We start from the raw sequence: 23,566 nt of genomic DNA, 5'->3' as shown, positions 1-23,566 counted from the left end.
CTCCAACCCCGTTCCCAGCATCGCTGGGCCTGGCAGAACAGCTCACCTGTAAAAGATGTTGTTGATCTGTCGCCTCACGTACGCTCGCAGGCCCAGGAACTTCCCGTAAATCCGGTGTAAGATGGTCTTCAGGAAGTCCCGCTCTCTGGGATCTTCACTGTCGAACAAATCCAGCAGCTGTGGAAAGAGGGATTCAGTTAGTCCTGAGGCGCTCTCCCCTGGACATGGGCTGCCAACCGCACAGGAGAAAGCGTCTGCTCATCAGTGTAAGTAGGTTCCGGTTTGGAGCGCACCCCTCTGCACGCAGTGCACGCTGGTGCCTCCCCGCGGTCAGCAACGTCTAGTGTCGCTAGCAGCTGCTCAAACTCCTGTAGCAGAGCAAAGGCTGGGCCAGGGCCGGCTCCTGAGTTTGCCTCTCCTCACGCAGCCCAGCTCTAGGGCGGGGGAAACCCTTGCTGCTCTCCCAGTCCCTCGGGGACCGGCTCTTTGGAAGCAGCTTCTAGAGTGAGTTTCAATGGCAGCAACCCATGCAGGTTCCCCTAGCACTGAGCATCCCCAAGAGCTCCTCCACTGAGGGCATGGGGGGAGGTGGAGCTGCCCAGACACTGCATAAGAACATAAGAGCGGCAAGACGGAGTCAGACCAATGGTCCATCTAGCCCAGAATCCTGTCTTCCGACAGTGGCCCATGCCAGGTGCCCCAGAGGGAGTGAAGAAAACAGTTTATTATCAAGTGATCCATTTCCTGTCGCCCATTCCCAGCTTCTAGCAAACAGAGGCTAGGGACACCATCCCTGCCCACCCTGGCTAATAGCTATTGATGGACCTATCCTCCATGAACTTATCTAGTTCTTTTTTGGACCCTGTTATAATCTTGGCTTTCATAATATCCTCTGGTAAAGAGTTCCACAGGTTAACTGTGTGTTGTGTGAAGAAATACTTCCTTTTTGTTGTTGTTGTTGTTTTAAACCTGCTGCCTATTAATTTCATTTGGTGACCCCTAGTTCTTGTGTTATGAGAAGGAGTAAATAACACTTATTTAGTTTCTCCACACCCGTCATGATTTTATAGACCTCTATCAGATCCCCCCTTAGTAGTTTCTTTTCCAAGCTGAAAAGTCCCAGTCTTGTTAATCTCTCCTCATATGAAAGCTGTTCCATACCCCTAATCATTTTTGTTGCCCTTCTCTGAACTAAGCCTACTACCCATCTCCTCTGAGGAGGCCATGGGGGCTGCTTGAGCAGCGATACGCAGCATGTCTGCTAAACACCCCTTCACGAGAGCATGGGGAGGGGGAAGCTGGAACTACTTACTGACAATACAAACTTCTGGTCAATGTATTTCTTGGCTATATTTGGCTGAAAGTCGGGCGACTCCAGGAACCGCAGGAAGAATTCATACACCAGCTGAGGAGAGCAAGAGGGGGCTTTTTAAAAAAAGAAAAGCTTTACTTAATTCTTCATGCTTTACACACGTCAACGATGTTCCTTTTCCCATCCGATCAGTAAAAGGCTAAAGATTTTGAATGGTGGCTTGTTACAGCAGGTGTCACCAGCGCTAATGTGCCAGGAAACAATTAACAGTTCAATGTTCTAACAGTGGAGAAGAGTTTTGTTAGCATCTGACGCCTGAGCCCCACCCCCTTTACCAACACAACACACATCCCTAGGTATGCTGCACCAATGGATAATTACCCCACATGGTTACAAAATTGTCTCTCGTTTCCACTGTGAGTATTTCTCACTTCAACTTCCAGCCACTGGCTTGTCTGTCTGCCTTTGTCTGCTAGATCAAACAGCCCTCTGCTAACAGATACCATCACTGTGCGTAGGTACTTGCAGAACCTGATCTGATCAAGTTCTCTTAACCTTCTCTCCGAGCTCTGTTGCTAGATTGATTTTTTTTTTTTATTGCTGTTTCCACCACATCCCCTTTTCCTCAGAATACTACTCAGTTTTCAATACGTATCCATGTCCATGCCTGAGGAACGGTGGCTCTGTGGGCATCTAGAAGAGAGTCTGTGAGCACTTCCCAGTTTGTGCTCTCATGTCTCTGCTGAAATGTTTGCTCCCCATCAGTTTTGCTTATAATTATGTTTGCCGGCTAAAGTGTTAAGTAAACTGGGTCTGGGTGTCCAAGCATGGCTCTTATGGGGACCAAATAGGCCCAAAGGTCCTAACTTCAAAAATGCAAGACCCCCTAAGCTCCTTAGAATAGCCGTTCGTTCCCAGCCCGCACCAACATCCCTGGGGCTAAGCTGCAGAATCCAAGCCCTTATTTCCTGTGCTGACCCCCAAGGAAAGGGAGGATATTTGAAATCTGTTCTTGGAAAGCTCAGTACCTTCCCTCCCACTCCTACCTCTTGGCATTCATCACCTGGCCAGGCGGCCCCTTGCAATCCATTCACCCACCATGACCTGGAAATGAGGCTGGCAGACTCTCTCTCACCTGGAGATGTGGCCAGGCAGCTTCTAGTGTGGGTTCATCCTCCTCGGGGTCAAACTCTGCTCCGGTTGGATTGGACGAGGGGGGGAGGGTCCGGAAGAGGTTCACTGAAAACTGAAGTGAGAAGGCGGATGAGTGACCTTTCCACACCTTCCCTTTGGCCCACGGACACTGACATTCTCGCAGTGCCCAGAGCTGATGCTCTTTATAACTGTTCCCAAAAACCTCTCGCTCTGGAGGCCAAAGGGTTACAGCCGCCATGCTGACGTCAAACACCTCCAGTGCTATCTGTGCTGCGGACAAACGCCTTTGACAGCTCTATACCTCGCCTATTCCCCCACCCTCCACCCACACACCCCAGTCATTCTCTGGATGGCTAATAAGGGTCCAAAGATGTCATGGTCATGTTCCTCCTGAGCAAGTTATTCTTCCTCTCTCCAGCTGCCCCCATTTATGCCTCTCACTACGTCCAATTTCTAGGCAGGCAGACAGAAGCCTCTTCCAGTCCTGAGTGCCCTGGCACCTGCTGGGGGGCGATCAAAGAAAACCGGCCATAGTCCCGCTAGTCCTACCATGATGACAGCTTCAGGGTAGATGGCCTCGGTGACAACATCCCGGTTATGTGTGATGTACTCCACCATCTCATTGAGACCAGCTCGCTTCACCTCCTTGAACTTCAAGTCACTGAGTGGATCGGAGATGAAGTCGAAGAGAACACAGCATTGTCGCAGCTTCTGTATGAAGAGCTCTTCTCGTTCATGAGCGGGAGCATCTGGCAGGGACAGCAAAGCATGTTTCACCTGTGTGCTAACAACTCCCAGGCAGAACATCTATCTACGGTACTTACACAGCCTCCACTGCTGTAGTACCAAGAGCCTCAGTATGTACTGTATTTATCCTCACGGGAGGCAGGGAAGTGCTGTTATCCCCACTATACAGATGGGGAACTGAGGCAGACAGACAGACTAAGGCTTGGTCTACACTGGCAAGTGTTACCAGTTATACAGATCTAGTTACACACACACACACACACACACACACTCTGGTATATGAGTGGCTTCCCAAGCAACGTAATGTAAACTGAAAAGAGGCTCTCTTACACTGGAATAAGAGTGTCCACATGCGGGCTCTCATCTACCACAGTCTGTGTAGCTTTCACCTCCTTTTAGGATATGCCTATACAGCTATCAAGGGGCATGACTGCAACTCATGTAGACACACCGAGCTAGCTTTAAATCTAGCTAGCTGCGGGACTGCCATGGGCTATCCCCATGACTAATTACCAGGGTTCTGGCAGGCTTGGCCAGCCTACGCCGAAGCACGTACTGCCACGACTTCGCTGCTCCGGTCCCCGAGCTAGCTAGATTAAAGCCTGCTCAGTATGGCCACTCGAGCCACGATCACCCCCTGGGATTGCAACATAGACACGGCCCGTGATAGTGCGATGTCACGGGGTGAACTGAACTCCCCTCTTACCTGCATCTGTGTTCTTCTCAGAACATATGACAAGTGGCTGCGAGCGAGGCAGCAAGCAGGAAATAGAAGGCAGGTCCCTGCTCCCCAATAAACAGGGAGATCTGGAGAGTACAACAGCCCGCGGCAGGGTGAGGGGTGCGCAAGAGATAGTCACTGTGGTCTGGGTGGGATCTACACTGGGGTTCCCAGTTGAGAGGGAGTTGAGAAAGCAGGTGAGCCAGGCTGGGAAGCAGCTCTGGAGGAACAACCAAGTAGAATGTGGAGGCTGACGTGAATGGCCCCTTTGCTGCACAGGGGCCCAGGTCTGGAGCCCCGGGTAGAGGTGGAACCTAGACTCTCCTACTCCTTAGCTGCACCACCTTTGGAGGGGGAATGTAGATAAGCCCCACAGTCATGGGGAGGAGCTCTGTAAACCCCTAGTAGCAAGGGGAAGTGCTCTAAATTCCTGGGAGAAGCCTGAGGGCACACACTGATGCTAAAGAGAGGGCTGTGGTTGGACCTGCTGGAGCCCCTATCCGTCTGGCAGAACACTCATGGGGTTCCTTCTGCTTCCTCTGAACGGGGAGGGCTCATACTGTGGTTGCAGGGCTCAGCTACTGCCTATCACACCGACCACTATTGTCTCATTGTTTGCTTGTACTTCCCATCTGTCTACGCCCATTTGTCGTCTCTGGTCCTGGGGCAGGGACTGTCCTTTTGTTCTGTGTTTGTGCAGCGCCTAGCACAGGGAGGGGCCTATGGGAATAGAAACAACAAGCTACCCCATCACCAGAGGGGAACGGGGGCAGCATAAGGACACTGTGACCCAGCTGCAGCCAGACAGCAATGGGCAAGGAACCCTGGATCCTCGGTTGTAGCTCCGCACTGGAAGCTCTCCGCCCCCAATGGCTGAGGAAGTGGCAGCTGCTTTCACTATGGCTCGGCAGGCATCAAGGCTAGAATGACTATTGCTGGGCTGTCTCCAAAGTGACCGCGGAACTGCGGCTGTTCTGCCTCGAGAAGGTGTCCAGCGAGCCAGGCGGACCTGAGACTTAGACATGCGCACCCCCAAACCTGCCATGTCCTTACCTTTGAGGGCAGGGAGCTTTTGCAGTTCCCTGTTTTTGGTCAGGTTGAAGCGGGAGGAGCTGTGCCGTCGCTCCTTCTTTACAATCTGGGGTCCTCCGGAGTACTTGATCTTATTCAGCTGCGTTGGCGGGGGGGTGCTGTTACTGGGGCGCTTATTCGAAGTCGGTGGTGGCGGCTGCTGCTGCTGCTGGACCTGACCGGGGAGATCAAGAAGAGAATAGGACAACCCAGAGCCCCAGATCTCACGCTTGCAACCCGATCCACAAGCATGTGGTGGGCTATAGTTTCACAGGTCGTTTACCAAGACGAGACACTGTCAGCCTCTTTTGAACTGAAGAGCATCTAGCAGCTCGAATTATGGGGAAAACACAGGGGGGCCTAGACAATAACTGAGAGCAGGGTCCAGCAATCATGCCACGTATACATGGCAACGACAGCAAGTTTGTGTCCATCTGCGTTGAATGTGCCTCTTGCTATCGGCCGCTGGGAGCATTCAGTCGCTAATTCTAATCTTGGCGTGCTGCTTTTTCCCCTAACATTTCCATGTCTAATTTTGAAGTAGAGCATGTCCTACTTTTCCAATTAATCTAGTCTGAATTCATTTAGAAAATAAAGCGTTAAAGCTGCCCCATGCTGAAATGCAGGCAGAGCTACAGTCAGTGATTCATTTCGGCAGTCTTCACGATCTGGAGGATGCCTCTTTCTGAGGTTCCTTTGTACACTTCCAGCAGTAAAATCCAAGCTAGCAGTGTCAATTGCAGGGGGAGGAGGAGCCAGAAACCAAATCATGCTACCCCCCGCATTTTATCAAACCTGACTTGTCACTAATAGCTAACTTTCTTCTGTCTCCTCTCCCTGCTTCCATAAACTTCTGTAACTCATCCCCCCACCATCCAGCAGGGGGTGGGTTATTTCTGTTCTGAAGCGTCCACGTTTTTTAGGTCACAAAACAAACGTCGATGAGTGCAATGGGTTTCCCACCCTGATGCACACTCCGGCCCAGATTTTCCAAGAGCCAGTGCCCAACCCCTACCATTGAAGCACCTAAGGGAAGGGACCAGTTTTTCCAAAGAGCTCAGAACCCAGGAGCTCTCAATGGGACTCTGGCCACTTCATTTAAGAGCTTTTCTTTTTGGACAATCTGCCCCACTGTGGTCCAGATTCTGCCCTCATTTACCCTCACCTGACCCTGGAATGTGTTTTCCCCATTTTCCTGTTCCTGAGCCCAATCCTGAAAACTCTTCCTCACCGGGGTATTGCCACTGACTGCAGGGAGGGGACTACTTGTGTCAGCATCAGGCCCTCTGCATGCCTCTGATTTCACTGCCACCCTAACCTCAGGTTCTTATGCTGATGCCCTAACTGCATAAAAGCAACTGGCAGCCCCTACAGCTGTTTGTGGGGTGCTTTCCCTCATTGCCCTGCTCCCAACACTGGGCTCGCCACCCCACACCCTCCCAGACTGACCCCAGCCCAGGCAAGCCAGGAGGAGGGAGGGCACAGACAGGGATTGGATCCCTGCAGGATGACAGGGCTCCACGCGAGGGGGGCCAAACAATTCCACCCCAGGGAGAGGAGGGGGCATCAGAGTGGGTGCTCTGCATGGGAAGCAGGCCAGTTGGGGGTCAGGGATAGATGGGGGCAGGGTGGGTGCTCTGTCTGGACAGTGGGGGGAGGTTGGGGTGTCAGGGCTAGAAGGGGGCGGGGTGGGTGCTCTGCCCGGACAGTGGGGGGGAGGTTGGGGTGTCAGGGCCAGAAGGGGGCGGAGTGGGTGCTCTGGCCGGACAGTGGGGGGAGGTTGGGGTGTCAGGGCTAGAAGGGGCAGGGTGAGGTCGGGGTGTCAGGGCTAGAAGGGGGCAGGGTGGGTGCTCTGCATGGGGAGCGGGGGGAGGTCAGGGTGTCAAGGCTAGAAGGGGGCGGGGTGGGTGCTCTGCCCGGACAGTGGGGGGGAGGTCGGGGTGTCAGGGCTAGAAGGGGGCGGGGTGGGTGCTCTGCCCGGACAGTGGGGGGGAGGTTGGGGTGTCAGGGCCAGAAGGGGGCAGGATGGGTGCTCTGCCCGGACAGTGGGGGGGAGGTTGGGGTGTCAGGCCAGAAGGGGGCAGGGTGGGTGCTCTGCCCGGACAGTGGGGGGGAGGTTGGGGTGTCAGGGCTAGAAGGGGCAGGGTGAGGTCGGGGTGTCAGGGCTAGAAGGGGGAAGGGTGGGTGCTCTGCATGGGGAGCGGGGGGAGGTCGGGGTGTCAGGGATAGAAGGGGGAAGGGTAGGTGCCCTGCATGGGGAGCGATGGGACCAGCCAGGTCCAGGCTGGGAAGAGGGGTCCTAGCCATTCGTGTCTCTCTCCCCAGATGCTGCTGCTCTCAAGTCTCAGCCCGTTCACGGCAGTTCCTACTTTCTCCCTGGCCCAATCCCAGGCACTGCAGTGGCCACTCCAGCTCCTCTGCGTCCCACTCCCACCTCCACCCACAACAGCCACTCGGCCCTGCCCAGCCTGAGTCACCGGCCTGGCTCCGGGGGGAGAGGCACAGGGTTTGACGTGTGGTAAATGGGAGACGGCTGTGCCGCTGAGCACTTTACTGGGAACACCTGAGAGAGGGTGGCCAAAACACCTCCCAGCCACCTGTGCCTTTGAATAAGAAACAAGTAAGGTGGCCCCTAAACATTGCAAAGCCAGACCAGGCCCCCCATAATTCGAGCACTGAGCTTTCTCTGTTGCCCCTGCTCCTGAGCACATCCTACAAACCCCTGCGTCCCGCCCGCCCAGTCTGTTGTACTTACAGCACCCATGCAAAGTAAAACTCACTCGCTGGGTGTGTCCAGACATGCCACGGGATAGCAGTCTCTGTTCAGCGCTCACAGCCTAGGTTTATGTCGCTTGTATCTTGTCAGAGAGGGGGAACGAGAACTTTCTGTGCCACCAGCAGCAACCACCCAGCCATTGCCAGAGTCCTGTGTGCATGACAGCCATTGCCAGAGTCCTGTGAGAACCATGAGATGGTAGCTGGGGAGACTGTGTCAAGGGACTTGGGGAAGGAGCCCCAAAGGTGGCACAGAGCGTCCTGGATACCAAGGCGAATGCTCCAGGGACAGAAAGGGATGGATACTGGGTCAGTCTAAAACCCGCTTTGCTCTGCTCCTTTGTTGCGAGAGCGAAGTAACTGCCCCCCACCGCCCTCCAGCAGCCATTCCTCCATGCTGTGCGGTCACTGCCTACTCAGCCTCCCTTCCATCGCTCTGCCCGACCCTGCCTCATCTCAGACACTGCTCTCTTCCGCAGCCTCGCTCGTTGTGCCTTCTTCCACGGCTGACCTTGCAGCTGAGAGTCTCTCTCTGTGCAAGCCAGCTGTACTCCCCTCTCCATCTTCCGCCCCCTACTCCTCTAGGGCCTGCTGGAAGCACCTAGGGACATAACTGCAGGAACTGGGGGTGCTGCCACACCCCCTGGCTAGCAGCGGTTTCCATCATATCCAGGGTTGACAGTTTGGTTCACCCCTCCACCCCACCAAACCTCCATCACACCACTTCTGCAAGCCACCTCCTCCCTGATGCCCAGAGGTGCTGCCCAACACGGGGACTCAAGGGCAGAGGGTGTGAGGCAGGCCAGGCTGGATGTGGGGCACCCCACCATTAACCTCTTTCCACACTGAAGTTAAAGTCTGCGTGTGTGGGAGCAAGGGATGGAAAATACGGGATTCCTGAAATCGACACAGAACAGGAAACCAGGCTTTGGAACTCCACCCTGGGACAGCTACGCAATGAGCACAGGCCTGCTGTGACTTGCCACTGGACTCTCGTACATTGAGGGCTGTCTGGCGATGCCCGGAGCAGAGCATGCAGATGTCCATGCAGAGAAAGGCTCAGCTCAGAAACGGAATGGCAAGGCTTTTTCAGACTTGTTTCTTTGGTGGATTAATGTCAAAAGACCTTTCAAGAGTGAGTTTTAGAGGGGTGCACTTGGCACTGGGAGGGATAGCCTGGAAGAAAGAGTGAGGATACCCCATTTCCACAGCTCAGCCAGGAGAAGGGAGGATACAAAGGGGGCAGGTACCCAAGACGTTGGCGGGGAGCAATGACGCAGGAGGAAATGAGAGCAGACGCAGGACTAGGTGGAGTTGTGCAGAATAGGGACCACGAGTTTGCGTGGAAGGAGAAAGGAAACTGAGGGAGGTGGGGGATTGACGTGACCCGAGCAGTGGGACGTCAGCAATGTAGGTGGAAAGCAGGTGCAGTAACAGGAGTGGGAGATGACCAGAGCACGAAGGCTCTAATAACCAGGCTAGAAAGGATGGGTTTTAGGAGAGATTCCTGAGTGAGGGATGGCAACCTAGATACAGGGAGAGGAGAGGTGGGTGACAGAGGAAGTGCTGGAGAAGGGACAAGGGGAACGAAGAAGAGCTAACAGCGGGACATCAAGGGAGATATTTTGGAGGCCCGTGGATACAAGGCTGCACAAGGAAAATCTGAAAGTCACTGGGTCAAAGGCGGTAACTGACCTCCCTTCCCCTGCAGCAGATGAAGTCCTAGGAATAAGATGTAGGAGGAAGAGAGACGTGGCGGAGAAGTAGCCAAAAGGAGACCCTGAAAGAACAATTGCAGAGACGGGAACCAGCTGCACCCTCCAGAAGCTTGGAGCAAAGGGGAGGAGGGAGGTGAGGTGCAGGAGGGGGGAGTACAACTGGCTTGCACAGAGGTAAACAGGTCAAAGGAAGGTTTGGAGACCAGGGCACAGCTGACTGCTCAAGAAAACAAATCCTACGCGAGAGGGAGGAATGGGTGTGGGAGGCGGTGGGAGTAACAGAAGGGAAGGGTGCAGGGGATATGCCAGCGGATTAACGGTTAGAGAGCCCCTTGACGATTGAGCCAGAGGGAGGGACGGATGCCAGGCGGGCACACAGCACAAGCTGGCTGGACTTCCTGACAATGCCAGCGTGTTGCAGGGCAGAGGTAAGCCAGCAGCGGAAAAGAGACGATCCACGCAAGGCGCAGGAGGTGATCAGCAAGGAAAGGCTGAGCCCTTTAGCAAGGAAGAGGGCACAGAACAGAGGTCTCGCCAAAGAGCCTTCCCAGGCACTCAGTGGTGCAGGAGCGTCATAGCGGACACACGGGGTGAGTGGGCAGGGAAAGAATTACTGAGCAGGATGCTCATTTGGGCCAGTGGCTGCTCACAAGACACCAGCACGTCCCCGTCGCTCCGACCTGCTAAATCACATTTCAAGTCAGCAGAAATGTTACTTTCCTAACAGATTTCCACACAGGCCATTGCTGTAGCTGTCTCAGCGGCTGCTTGTTTGCCTGTGGGGGGGTGAGCTGGCCCACGTAATGAAGGTCGGAGATGAGGCACTAGCAAGAGGTGCCATGAAGCTATTGGGGATGTGATGCTATTCTAGTACGAGGCTATTCCCGACTATCGATCTCTCATTTGATGCCTTAGGCCACTGAGTCCATTTGGCAGGATTCCCACTGGACACTTCCTAGAGTCCCAAAGTTCAGTTCTCCCCGTGACTATGCAGCCCTCGGAATAGCTTAGCAACCGCCAGGTTTGTTCAAACACCGCTAAGGAACTTACAAAGAAGGGAGCTCTCCAAGCTAGTTTATGCCCTTCGCCCAGGGCAGAAGACAAGGCAGAGAGTCCACAGGACGGGCCAGCCTGAGGGAGAGACGTTACAGCCAGAAACAAGGAGGAACACAAACGGCTTTAAACCTGGAAACACTCTGCGGGAAGCAGGGCAGGAAACAATACAGTACTTTCAAAAGACGTCTGAAACTGACGGGCTCTCCCGTCTCCTGGTCCCCCCTTCTCACATGGAGAGGCGACAGGGAACTACCAGCTCAGAGAGCACGCTGCATACGAACAGGGTCTGGCTGCAGTCACTTCATTAGGAGTCTGGGAAGGGCCTTGCTGCTTTACTGCTCCTGCTTTTGAAGAGCCTTGAAGCTGCTGTAGAGGGAGGGAAGCGCTGCGGAAGGTTTCAACAGCTGGCGAGTCAAAAGACTAGCGAAGATTTGCTGGCTAGAGAAAAGTCCAACAGAGACATCCTGATAACACACAGAACTCCTCTCTGCACAGGGAGGGGCTCTGGACACGCCCAGCTCAGGCTGGGGATGCGGGGTTGATAGTTATTCCTTCACACTGCTGTGCTCGGAAAGATTTTAGTGGAAACCAGCACCAGGCGGACTTCTTACTCTCATCACGCACTACCCGTGTAGGTTTGTTGTCCCACAGGTTTGCCAGCGGAGCCAGCCCATCGGGGTCCCCCACCCACTCCTGACTGGGCCAGGGGGGAAATGCAAACTCAGAAGACGATTCTGCATTTTCTTCTAAAGAGTTTCTAGCCTTGCAAATGCAGCAGACATAAATGGATCACTGACGCTGAAAGCTTGTCACTTAATGCACAGGGATGTCCACCTTAAAAACCCTTCTCTCCAGATCAACACTGCTCAGCCACTGGCTGGTCTCTGAGAAGAACGAGGCTGGGCACTCATCTCCTAGCCGGATAAGACAGACATAGATGCCTTCACACTACACCAAGGCAAGGCAGCTCAGGGAGGCTGCTACGTTACACTATTCCCCTCTGAAGGCTGCTTTAAAAACCTAACGTCAACGTTTGACTCTCAGTGAGTGTGGAAGCTACCTCCTCGCGGCACAGCCCCCTTGCTCAGGCCCAGAGGACATGCCAGCCACCACCAAAGCTAAGTTCGGGTTCTCCACTCTCACTGCTCCTCTCACAGACCCTCCCTCCTCTCCTCCTCTTCCCTGGGAGGCCTTCCTGTGTCCACAGAGAAGCCCCAGGCCCTTGAACTACACTTCATCCTGGACTCCCAGAGCCTGCATGTCATTCTCCCAGCCACACCCTTGAGCTCACAGGCTCCCCTCTCCGTGCTCTCACATACTCCAGCCACTCCTATTTGTGGCTGAATGCTCTCTCCGCTGCCTCACCCCTTGGTATGCAATCCTGCCTCACAGTTTTCTCAAGCTCCTAAACTCACCAGGTTTTTCAGCCCAGATTTGCTGTCAGCCCCTTCTTTGCTGACTTTTCTTCTCCAGCCCCTGGAGCCGATACATACAAGTGTCTCTTCTACTGCCTTTAGACAACTGCCTCTATTAAAATCCCCCTCCCACACCTGAAGCAAACCTAGTTCAATCCGCTGCAGACTTTCCAGCGTACTGCAGTGACAAGTCCCAGAGAAATGCCTATGAAGTGCATGAGACAGCACCTCAAAGAACAACAGGCATGTCCCTGAGCCCCAGGAGTTGGGAATCTCATCCCTGCCTCTCCTGAGCTCCTTTCCAGGCTGCAGAGCAACTTCTCCATCCTGCCTCCCTCCCTCTTCCAGGCCATTAACTCTCTTCCACCCACCTCACCTGCCCCTCCCAGTCTCTCTCTCTGGCTAGAGATGAGTAACTCTCCTCCTCCTCATTCCCCCAGCTAATACTGAAATGATTTGCAGCAGCATCTCCTCCCCCGAGATCTACACTGACACCTTCTCCCATCATCATCCAGTCCCTAAAGGAAACCACTTCCCCAGAGGTCCCTTTCTCCCCAGATTTACTCCGGAGAGTCCTAGCACTGGTAACTTCTCTTTCGGAGCAAAGTAGGCACCTTAAAAGCCCTGTGCCTAGCTACTAAGTGCTGCTGCCACTTGACCATTGATACTTTCACCTTAGCTCAGAGACCTCTGGACAATGTAGAAATGAATGTACATCTTATAGGAACTAATCCTGCATCCTTTTGCTTTCCCTCATCATTGGCATTGCTGAATGTTTTGAAGGGCTGGCGAGTCTTTGCACTTGCATATGGATTTCAAGGTTTCCCTTCTCCAGTACAGATCCATGATTGGCTTGCATGGTATTTTTATTTGCTCGTCCACGACAGCAGAATTCACCACTTGCTTACAGCACAGGCGTCAAAGTGCTGAAACTCAGGGCTTAGTGCAGGTTCCCAAGCCTGCTGCCCAGCCCCTCACCTGCCTCACCCTCCCATAGGCCTGCCAGAATTCACAGGGGGAAGTCCCAATCTGCTGCACCTGTAAAGTCTGCCAGAGCATGGCTTCTCTGCGGAGAGCCTTAGCCTGTTGGGAAAATGCTTTGTTCTGGAAGCAGAATCTGAAACTCTGTTTGAGAGAGGAGTTTGGCTGAAAGACGCCTGCGGCTTCCTGCGATGTGGTGGGAGGGAACAGGGAGACGTGCTGGAGCAGGGTTGCCCTCTTGCTCTTTACAGTGCTCATTTAAATGTCTATTGATCACTTCAAAACAGGAAAATTCTCCCCCCCCCCGCCAAAAAAACCCCTAAAGGAAACAAAACTTCTCTTAAGAAATGCACATGAGCAACCTCACCTCTCTCAAAGCAATCAGTGACAAACTATGAAATCCCCAGTTAGAGCAACATTCGAATCCAGCCCACATACCTTACCCCTCAAACACATTCATGGACACTTCACTGACCCAAGCTCCCTTCTGCCTTCCACAAAAAGGATGACACACAATGCACATCTCTTGTTCCATTCACCAACTAATCCATCCTCCAAATATTCAGGTAGTAACAACATGTGACGGACTGCTGACTTACAAGTATGTCTGCTGATAGTTCTGTATGAATGTTTCTGAGCATTACGATTAGTCACTTTGTTTCCTGGAAGAATTTAATCCAAATTAAGAAAAAAAAAAAAAAAAAGGTTACTTGTCAAGAGACGTACTCATCCATTCCATAAGAGAGCGGTCTGCCGCTAATGGTGAGAAAGCACAAGAGGAAAAACAGTCTTTACCAGAGCCTTACAGGTAACCCTAATGGGAAAGGAGGAGAAGAAACCCACGGTAGGGAGCACATTGCAGAGCTGGCCTCCCCCTCCTCCTGGCCGTATCGCCAAAGGAGAGCTGACGCCAACAGGCTTGGGGTTTGTTTTGTTGTTGTTTTTAAAACCATTCTAGGTTTCTTCTACATCCGTAGCAACCAACAGTATTTGCCATTTTGGGTCACTGAAGGAAGCTTGCAAGCGATGCTATTTATACCCTCATACTGCATCACTTGGTCCTTGGAATGCAGCACTGCAGCTTCTCACCAACCTGACTGGGGAACTGCCCAATATGAATTTGGTTGCTTCAGATTGTTGTTGGCCACCTTTGTGTTTGACGACATGAGACTTGGGTTCTTCTGTACAGCGCTGTGGGATCCAAGGATCACGACTGCTGTACAAGAAGAAAGGATTAACTCACGTGGCTGGTGGTGGTGTCCCCTTGCTTCCGTCTAGCCAGGAGGAACTAAGGTGGGAAATTGTTTTTAAAACCGTACACACCAAATAAAGGGGAAAATCCAGCATGGGAAAGGAGTGGGGACCAACAGGCTGAGACTAAAATGGAGTGGAGACCACGGATCACTAAACGGGAGTCCCCAAGGCAAACTACTCCAGCTTCAGAGTCTGTTTCAATTACACGTTCGTTTAGGCATAAGCTCTAACACTGGGTTTTCAGAAGGAGCAACTATCAGTATAGATGTTGCTTGGGCCATTTATAAATTTAATGTGTTTATCTTTGGGGATGGGGGGTTATAAATGAATACTCTGTTTTGATGACACACAGACCCACTGAATTGCTGACTTTCTACCCTTCCTCCCCCTCTAACTTTAAACAAGTCAATAACCTCTAATTCCCAGGCTAGAGTTATAGTGCAACACATTCCAATTTCTCAAGAACAGCACATAGCGAAGACTTAAGCACACAGACTCCTATTTGAACTGTACTAGATTGAGATGGAAGTGGGGAGAGTCTTGCCTAAAAAACTAAATTAATGGAAAAAATAAGCATGCCCCCTTAGATGGCGAGTAAAATGTTTTCTGGAGGTTGGGTCTCTATCTCCAGAGCCCAAGACAACCACACTGTTTGAACACTGAATGAGCTCAATCTTACCAAAACATTCATAAGTGCCTGAGTTCCTGCTAATTCCAGAAAAACTGTGTGTTAATATGCGACATCATTTGTTATAGCAAGTTACTCTGTATTGACACTACTCCAGATGCGTCTTTCTTGGCAGCATCAGCGCCCAGGGCGAAGGGTGCTCTGGGTAGCACTTTTAATATAGAATGTGTGTTTGCATACGTCAGCTCTTCCTCTGCTAACAGTCAGGGTGTTACAATAGTGAGAAACTCAAACTTCCTCTAGTACCTTCTCCGTATCGCTCAAATCCACCACTCTTCTCCCCATGCTTAATGGAACTCCGATGTCAATTTATCCCTGCGCTTGCCTCTCCCTCCCAAGCAAACTACAAGCTCTCTTCTACCACTCAGTTCGCCTCTCAATTACATTTTGGACCGTGCCAAGGAAACTTCTGTTCCATTCAGGATTCCTTCTTTCTGCTAGCTACAGCTTCTCCTCTCCATTGTCCTTGCTCTCAATGCAGGCTTCACTACTGTATTCTAGCCCATCCGCATAGGCAGCTCTGGCATATCTAACTGTGTTCCCCTTCAAGTCTCTACGTCTATGGAATGCCACAGGGTTCAGTTCTCACCCTCTGTCTTTTACAACTATCTTCCTGCCTCAGTCTGCCTCTCTCGACCTTTGACATTAAGTACCACGTTTAAGCGCATTAAGTTCCTTATTCAGCAAAGCTGTTGAAGAGACAATTTGAAAGAAAGATGCCATACAAAAGAGAGGAGTTGTACAGGTGTGATGTTTTGCAAGATGAATGCCTTACCTCCTCTGAATTCTCTGCCCCACCATCCTTCCCACCACCACTGCTGCCACTGCTGGGCTTTGTGGTGCTTTTAGCAGACTTTGGAGGCTCCTGGAACAACGAGGAGAGAGCATATTCAGTTGCACTGGGCTTGGAAAAGATTTAATTCCGTTCAGTTAGACACAGGTTTCTGTGGGCTTGGCTACACTGCCCCACTGTTCAGACTACAGGGGTGAAGACAGCAGTGTCTTGTGCACCAAAGTGATGGCCAATAAATCCCCGGCATGAACTTTGCAGGCGCAAACTAAAAGGTTCCCAGTTCACGTTAACATAGTCCTCTTCAAACAGGGCTACATTAATGTGAACTAGGAACCTTTTAATTTGCACCTGCTGCATCCACACAGAAGAGCTATGGCACAGTACTTCGTGCACCAGGCACTGCTATTCACACCCCCAGAGTCTGAACCGCAGGATAGTGTAGACATTGCCTATATCTGCTTCACTCTTTCACAGACTGTCACGGAGACACCACCCCAGCAATAATCCATGATCCATGTCTCTTAAAATGGGGGCTCCCAGAGATACTTCCTCCCCTTCACAATGGAGAACTCTGCACCTAGCTAAGGTTGGAGCAGCCCAACTGTCCAACTACTACATACGTCATATCCTCTTCCAAGCCAATCTGACTCAGTAACCCACCCCCTGCAGTGTGGAAAGCTGGCTGTTAACCTCCCAAACAGAACCAGGCTACAAGAATGCATTCACACTCCTAAAGATTCCCACAGCGGACCTGGGGCCTGTCCATGGCCCACCACAGATGGGTGATGGGGAATGCAATGCCAGGAGAGGACAGCAGCTGGGGAATTAGTTTAGCTGGTTACGGCACAAACGTTCCTGATGCAACATGTGGCTAAAACACCAGGCCCACGAGAGGGCATCTGACAGCAAAAAAGGTGCAAAGAATTAGCCAACACAGGACTCACAAAGGGGTTGTAATTAAGCCATGAGCTCACCAGGTACAATGGGAAGGGAAGGGACTAAAGAGTGCTTGTGGGGGAAGAAACAGAGAGCGGGGGGGGGGGGAGGGAGTGGGGGGAAGAACGACAGGAAAAGAGGTGGGAGAGCTGGGGTTGGAGAGAAGTGGGAGAAAAGGGAAGCAGGGGAGAGAGAAGCCAGAGCCAGATGAACAACAGACGTGCAGCAGCCAGGAATGTGAGCGAGGCTAGTGCACCCAGAGGACGGGCTTAGAGAGCAGCACTCTAGCCTGCTGCCTGCAGACACCTGTGCATCACGCATGGACAGTGTTTTCACTGTGTGTGGCCAGTCTGTGCTGTGGTCCATGGCAACATGTGTGCCAGATGCATCATGTATGCACAGGCCATGGCAGCATGTTCCAGGTGGGTTTCTGCACCGTGACCTAGAGAGCACAGTGTGGGTGATATGAGCCTGGGTTGTGGCAACATGTTCACCAAACATGTCGTGCCCACACACGTCCTTGCTATGGCACCGCATGCAATGCTGCGGCCCGGTAAGTGCCTGAGCCTGGTCACCACTAGCATCGAGGCCACGTGTGTGTTTGCACCACGCAGGGATTGCACTATGCCGCTGGAGCCGTCACGTCTTTTTGTGCCAAATGTGCCTGGACTGTGTCAGAGTTCGCAGGCAGGTGCAGATTTATACCTGCGCTGCAGCCCTGTGGCCCGTCATGCCCACACCATAGTGATATGCTATTGAACACGTACCCCTACCTGGGGCACCGCTGCCCTTCCCCCTGCCCCACGGCACCTTGTTACTGACGCCTACCGGGACAGCACTGCGGGACCCACTGCCTCCCACCCTCTCTTCTCCCTGCACTATAGCCTCCAGGCCTCTTTACCCCATAGCCCCCTCTGCCCCATAGCCCCCTCTGCCCCATAGCCCCCTCCGCCCCCCTGCCCCATAACCCCCCCACAGCCTCCAGACCCAAAGCCCCCTCCACCCCCCTTCCCCACAGTCCCTTCCATCCCTGGCACCTCCGCCCACCTGCCCCACAGCCCCCAGACCCACAGCCCCCTCCACCCCTGGCACCTCCGCCCCCCTTCCCCACAGCCCCCAGACCCATAGACCCCTCCAGCCCCCCTTCCCCACAGCCCCCTCCACCTCCGCCCACCTGCCCCATAGCCCCCACAGCCCTCAGACCCATAGCTCCCTCTAGTCCCACAGCCCCCTCCGGGCTCCAGCCCCACAGCCCCCGCGCCCCTTTGCCCTCCGCCCCCGGGGGCTGCAGCCCAGGCCCCGGCCTGCCCCTTTCCCCGTCCCGGGGGGAGGCGGGGCCGGCCGGGGGGGTGCGGGCCGCGAGGGGGATGGGGGGAGGGAGCCGCGCTGCCCGCCGGCCCCACCTTCTCCTTCTTCAGCTTGTAGGGCATCCCGGCTCCGCTCGGCCCGCTCGCCGCCGCCGCCGCCTCAGCCGGGCCCAGCCGCCTCCCCGGCCCAAACCTGCCTAGCAACAGCCTCGCCGGCCGCACGCCACTGGCCAGGGCCGCCGGCACGGAATTTCCTCATTGGCCACCTACCGCGCTACCTACGCCAGCAGTCGCCGCGGCCGATTGGCTGGAGCGCGGCCCCGCCCCCAGTGGGCCCGTCCTCGATCCCCCCCCGTCCCCGGCGCCGGAAGGGGCGGGGCCGTGGCAAGAAGAGGGGCCCAAGGCAGCCGGCCGCTCCTCCCAGGCAGGGTCACGTGGCGCCATGGGAGGAGGCGCCCGGCCGCGCCGCCTAGCGGGCGGGAGGGGCACAGATCTGCGGCTGGACCCCGGGGCAGGGGAAAGGCTCTCCCCGGAGAGCAGGCTTGGCTCCACCCAGGCGGCAGGGGGCGCTGGCAGGGCACAGCACAGCCCCGGCCTAGTCTGCCCGCCACGTGCCTGCTGGCACTTGACAGGCCTGAGTGACCAAGCTACCTACACTAGGTGCTCCCCCTCCCCGTGGGGCTGGGGCCGCAGGGGAAGCCCCCCTGTCCACGCCCGCCCGTGGCTAGGTCACTGCCACTGTGTCGCTCAGGGAGCTGGATTTTCCCACCGTTCTCCCCACATATGTTGGTAGCGCAGACGGGTGCAGCTCCCGCCAGCGTGGGACCGTGAGCCAGCAGCTTTAGGTGACTTATGCCTTGGTGCTGCAGGATCACGGGCCTCCGGGTTTACCGTGAGCAGCTCATGTGTGAAAGCCACAGCTGGCCTTGTCCACGCTAGGATTGTCATGTACGTTAGCCAACACTTGTTCGAAACTCACCTTTTCCCTAGAATAGTCATCCACATCAGGGAGCCTCCCCCAAGACAGGCTGCGTAACCTCACCTACCTTTATTCTGAATCAGATACATTTTGACCTGTTTTTACTGTGGTAAGAGGGCACCTTTACATGTCCATTTAGCTGCCCAGCAATGTCTGTCACAAGTTGGATCGCACTGGTAGTGTCCTGCGGCGTGAACGAAAGGTGTTTTTTTTAAACCATGTATTAAACTAATACCAGTACAGTCCTAGTGAAGACAAGGCAGTTGTGGCTTTAACACACATTAACAGATTGAGGTAAAGACTAGGAATTTTGACCTGCTAACATGTTAAAGCTACAACTGCCAGTACATTCACCTGCCAAAAAAACCCACACCTGTCCAATCTTTTTTAATATTAAGATGGGGGGGGGAAGGATAGCTCAATGGTTTGAGCATCGGCCTGCTAAACCCAGGGTTGTGAGTTCAATCCTTGAGGGGGCCACTTAGGGATCTGGGGCAAAAATCTGTCTGGGGATTGGTCCTGCTCTGAGCAGGGAGTTGAACTAGATGACCTCCTGAGGTCCCTTCCAACCCTGACATTCTATGATTCTAATATTAATATTTGATAGACATGCCTGGTTTGTTAAATGAGTGCAATCAGGGATTTCACTTGATTTAATAAAATCACCAGAAACAACATGTTGTGGGAAGTGTAAAGATGCTCACTTTGTAATATGGTAACACCCTGTTAAACAGAGAGAGCTCATGATTATATTACAATATAATGTTTCTCTAAACAAAAGTTCATTTTTAGATTGGTTAAAATTTCCTAAATAAATAAAGAGTAATACAAGCAAACCACAAAACCTACCACTGGCTTGAATTCTCTAGGATTTTTCCATGTGTCAATTATCATGTGTTAGCTAGCATGCAGTAAAATCTTAACTTTTCTTCCTAGTGAAGATAGGATCTTTATGTCTTGAGAGAGAGTTTGATGTCCATGGAATGTTTGGGATATGAGTTGGTTGTCAGGATTACCGACCATATAAGCTTCCTGATGAAAAGGCAGGCAACACCAAATTAGTCAGGAATTCTAGGCCATAAAGAAACATCCATTGCATGCAAAACAGCATCTGATCATGCAGATCTGTAGGAATGATTTAATTCAGATGTCGCGACTCGCTGCTGTTCAGCACTAAAGACACAACAACAACTGCTCAATTCATTAAAATATTTTATAATAAAAAACTATTTTCTGTGTGAGTTAATTGGAGAGTGCAGTGATTGTCTGGTTTCACTCACATAGTGTGCCCTTGAATTAACTCAAACAGAAAAAGAGATAAAAGACAAAAACACCCTGTCACTCATGGGAGAACACTTTTCACAAAGATATTGCCTCACCCACCTTGTCTCTCTCACATGTGTCCTATGCATTGAACAGGGAGGGAATGGAAGTGTCTGGCATGGGTTTAGAGGGAGACTGTGAGGCTGAGGGAATGTGGGGGCAAAAAAGGAGAGTATGAGGCTGGCTGACTGAAGAGAAGGGAGGGAAAATATTGGGGGGGGGGGATAACAGAGCCACTCCCTCCCCCCTTATATCTTTGTGAGTTAATTAGTCCCCTGTCTCAGGGAATCAGCAGAACCCACTTAACAATGCCCAATTGGACCAACATCTGCTAATTGGGCGGGTGTTTCAGGCAAACTGCTGACCCCACCATCTCAGTCTCTGATTACTTTCTCCAAAACAAAGAAGAGATGCTTTGGGATCCACAGACATCTCTCCCCCTGGACACAAGCAACCACTGGCCAGGGCTGCATCACATCTGCTTGAGGCCAGCTCGGGAAGCCAAGCAGCTACTTAGTCTGAAAGAGCAGATAGTGATGATGAGTAAACGGATTTGGGGATGTTGGAGGTGCTAGGACCGAGAAGGAACCCCATGAAAATGGGGCCTCACTCTGCAGGAGTCAGAGAACCAGTACTTCTCACCCAACAAGGATGGCTGGCAGAGGAGAAAGATTCTCTGCATGCACTCAGCATAGATGTGATAGCAACTAGCTTCCATTATAAAGCCTGGCTTAGCATCCCTATCACTTGCACAAGGCCTCCTCATTGTCCTCTTTCAAACTCTCTCTGTGCAGTTCTGGTCTCCCATGTTTAAGAAGGGTGAATTCAAACGAGAACAGGTACAGAGAAGGACTACTAGGATGATCCGAAGAATGGAAAACCTGTCTTATGAAAGGAGACTCGAAGAGCTCGGCTTGTTTAGCCTAACCAAAATGAAGGCTGAGAGGAGATATGATTGCTCTCTATAAATACATCAGAGGGATAAATACCAGGGAGAGCGAGGAATTATTTAAGCTCAGTACCAATGTGGACACAAGAATAAATGGATATAAACTGGCCATCAGGAAGTTTAGACTTGAAATTAGACGAAGGTTTCTAACCATCAGAGGAGTGAAGTTCTAGAACAGTCTGCTAAGGGGAATAGTGGAGGCAAAAGACATATCTGGCTTCAAGACTAAGCTTGATAAGTTTATGGAGGGGATGGTATGATGGGATAGCTTAATTTTGGCAATTAATTGATCTTTGACTATTAGCGGTAAATATACCCAATGGCTTGTGATGGGATGTTAGATGGGGTGGGATCTGAATTACTACAGAGAATTCTTTCCTGGGTGTCTGGCTGGTGAGTCTTGCCCACATGTTCAGGGTTTAGCTGATCGCCATATTTGGGGTCGGGAAGGAATTTTCCCCCAGGGCAGATTGGCAGAGGCCCTGGGGGTTTTTCGCCTTCCTCTGTAGCGTGGGGCACGGGTCACTTGCTGGAGGATTCTCTGCACCTTGAAGTCTTTAAACCACGATTTGAGGACTTCAATAACTCAGACATAGGAAAGGGGTTTGTTACAGCAGTGGGTGGGTGAGATTCTGTGGCCTGCGTGGTACAGGAGGTCGGACTAGACGATCATAATGGTCCCTTCTGACCTTAAAGTCTATGAAATCTTATGCAATTGGGGCTACAGACAAAGGGGTCACTGGCTTGGCAGCTAGTGAGTTGGGACAGCTGCTTCTTATGCCTCACTGTTTCCTTCCACTGACTCACCCCACGTGTCTATTACACCCCTCTATCACCCTGATTCCCACTAGACTGGCAGCTGTGTTAGGGCTATTTCTTCGTCCGGTGTCTGTGCAGCGCCGAGCACAACAGAGCCCGTGTCTTTGTCCGGTGTCAGTGCAGCACCTGGCGCAACGGAGCCCGTGTCTTTGTCCGGTATCAGTGCAGCACCTGGCGCAACGGAGCCCGTGTCTTTGTCCGGTATCAGTGCAGCACCTGGCGCAACGGAGCCCGTGTCTTTGTCCGGTGTCTGTGCAGCGCCGAGCACAACGGAGCCCGTGTCTTTGTCCGGTATCAGTGCAGCACCTGGCGCAACGGAGCCCGTGTCTTTGTCCGGTATCAGTGCAGCACCTGGCGCAACGGAGCCCGTGTCTTTGTCCGGTATCAGTGCAGCACCTGGCGCAACGGAGCCCGTGTCTTTGTCCGGTGTCTGTGCAGCGCCGAGCACAACGGAGCCCGTGTCTTTGTCCGGTATCAGTGCAGCACCTGGCGCAACGGAGCCCGTGTCTTTGTCCGGTATCAGTGCAGCGCCGAGCACAACAGAGCCCGTGTCTTTGTCCGGTGTCAGTGCAGCACCTGGCGCAACGGAGCCCGTGTCTTTGTCCGGTGTCTGTGCAGCGCCGAGCACAACAGAGCCCGTGTCTTTGTCTGGTGTCAGTGCAGCACCTGGCGCAACGGAGCCCGTGTCTTTGTCCGGTGTCAGTGCAGCACCTGGCGCAACGGAGCCCGTGTCTTTGTCCGGTATCAGTGCAGCGCCTGGCGCAACGGAGCCCGTGTCTTTGTCCGGTGTCAGTGCAGCACCTGGCACAACGGAGCCCGTGTCTTTGTCCGGTATCAATGCAGCGCCTGGCGCAACGGAGCCCGTGTCTTTGTCCGGTGTCAGTGCAGCGCCTGGCGCAACGGAGCCCGTGTCTTTGTCCGGTGTCAGTGCAGCGCCTGGCGCAACGGAGCCCGTGTCTTTGTCCGGTGTCTGTGCAGCGCCTGGCGCAACGGAGCCCGTGTCTTTGTCCGGTGTCTGTGCAGCGCCTGGCGCAACGGAGCCCGTGTCTTTGTCCGGTGTCTGTGCAGCGCCTGGCGCAACGGAGCCCTGGTCCATGGCCAGACACTGCTGATGTGGGCTGAGGCTACAGGCAGCCTGCAAGAGCGGGAAGCTCGGCTCTAGGCACAGTGGCCACGATCGCTGGGGCTGCAAGGAGCCGGTCTGCTCCAGCTGCCGCTGGCCCTGGCTGTGCGGGGAGCAGGGGCTGTTCTGGTCGGGCCTGGCCAAGGCTCTGCTCTGCCCCTGCTCCCCCTGGTCCTGGTTCTGGCAGGCCGCTCTGCGTTACTCTCAGTGACAGAGAGGGGCTCCCTCGCTCGCTCTCCATGGTGCTGGCTCTGGCGGGCTGCTCTGCGCTCGCTCTCTATGGTACCGAGGGGGCGCTCTGTGCCCGCTCTCTGTGGTGCCAAGGGGCCGCTCTGTGCCCACTCTCCATGGTACTGGCTCTGGCGGGCCGCTCTGCGCTCGCTCTCTATGGTACCGAGGGGGCGCTCTGTGCTCGCTCTCCATGGTAGAGAGGGGTTGCTCTGT

General features: G+C 53.4%; 1 protein-coding gene across 2 annotated transcripts in view; it reads right to left on the bottom strand.

The window, feature by feature from the left end:
- The window catches only part of PPP2R5D (protein phosphatase 2 regulatory subunit B'delta), a 43,285-nt gene extending 25,188 nt beyond the window's left edge, over positions 1-18,097 (bottom strand). For both annotated transcript variants that reach the window (XM_054022010.1, XM_054022011.1), the window contains exons 1-7: positions 18,026-18,097; positions 15,669-15,758; positions 4,989-5,181; positions 3,017-3,216; positions 2,448-2,558; positions 1,313-1,405; positions 47-177 (exon numbers count right to left, since the gene is read on the bottom strand). In XM_054022010.1, the coding sequence (XP_053877985.1) occupies positions 47-177; positions 1,313-1,405; positions 2,448-2,558; positions 3,017-3,216; positions 4,989-5,181; positions 15,669-15,758; positions 18,026-18,052 (845 nt within the window). In that variant the 5' untranslated portion in view covers positions 18,053-18,097. The remainder of the gene's footprint in view (positions 1-46; positions 178-1,312; positions 1,406-2,447; positions 2,559-3,016; positions 3,217-4,988; positions 5,182-15,668; positions 15,759-18,025) is intronic.
- Between the last annotated feature and the right edge of the window lie 5,469 nt (positions 18,098-23,566).

The sequence above is a fragment of the Malaclemys terrapin genome, chromosome 3 (assembly GCF_027887155.1).
Source record: "Malaclemys terrapin pileata isolate rMalTer1 chromosome 3, rMalTer1.hap1, whole genome shotgun sequence".
Taxonomy (NCBI): Eukaryota; Metazoa; Chordata; order Testudines; family Emydidae; genus Malaclemys; species Malaclemys terrapin.
This window is presented reverse-complemented; position numbering and strand designations above follow the sequence as displayed.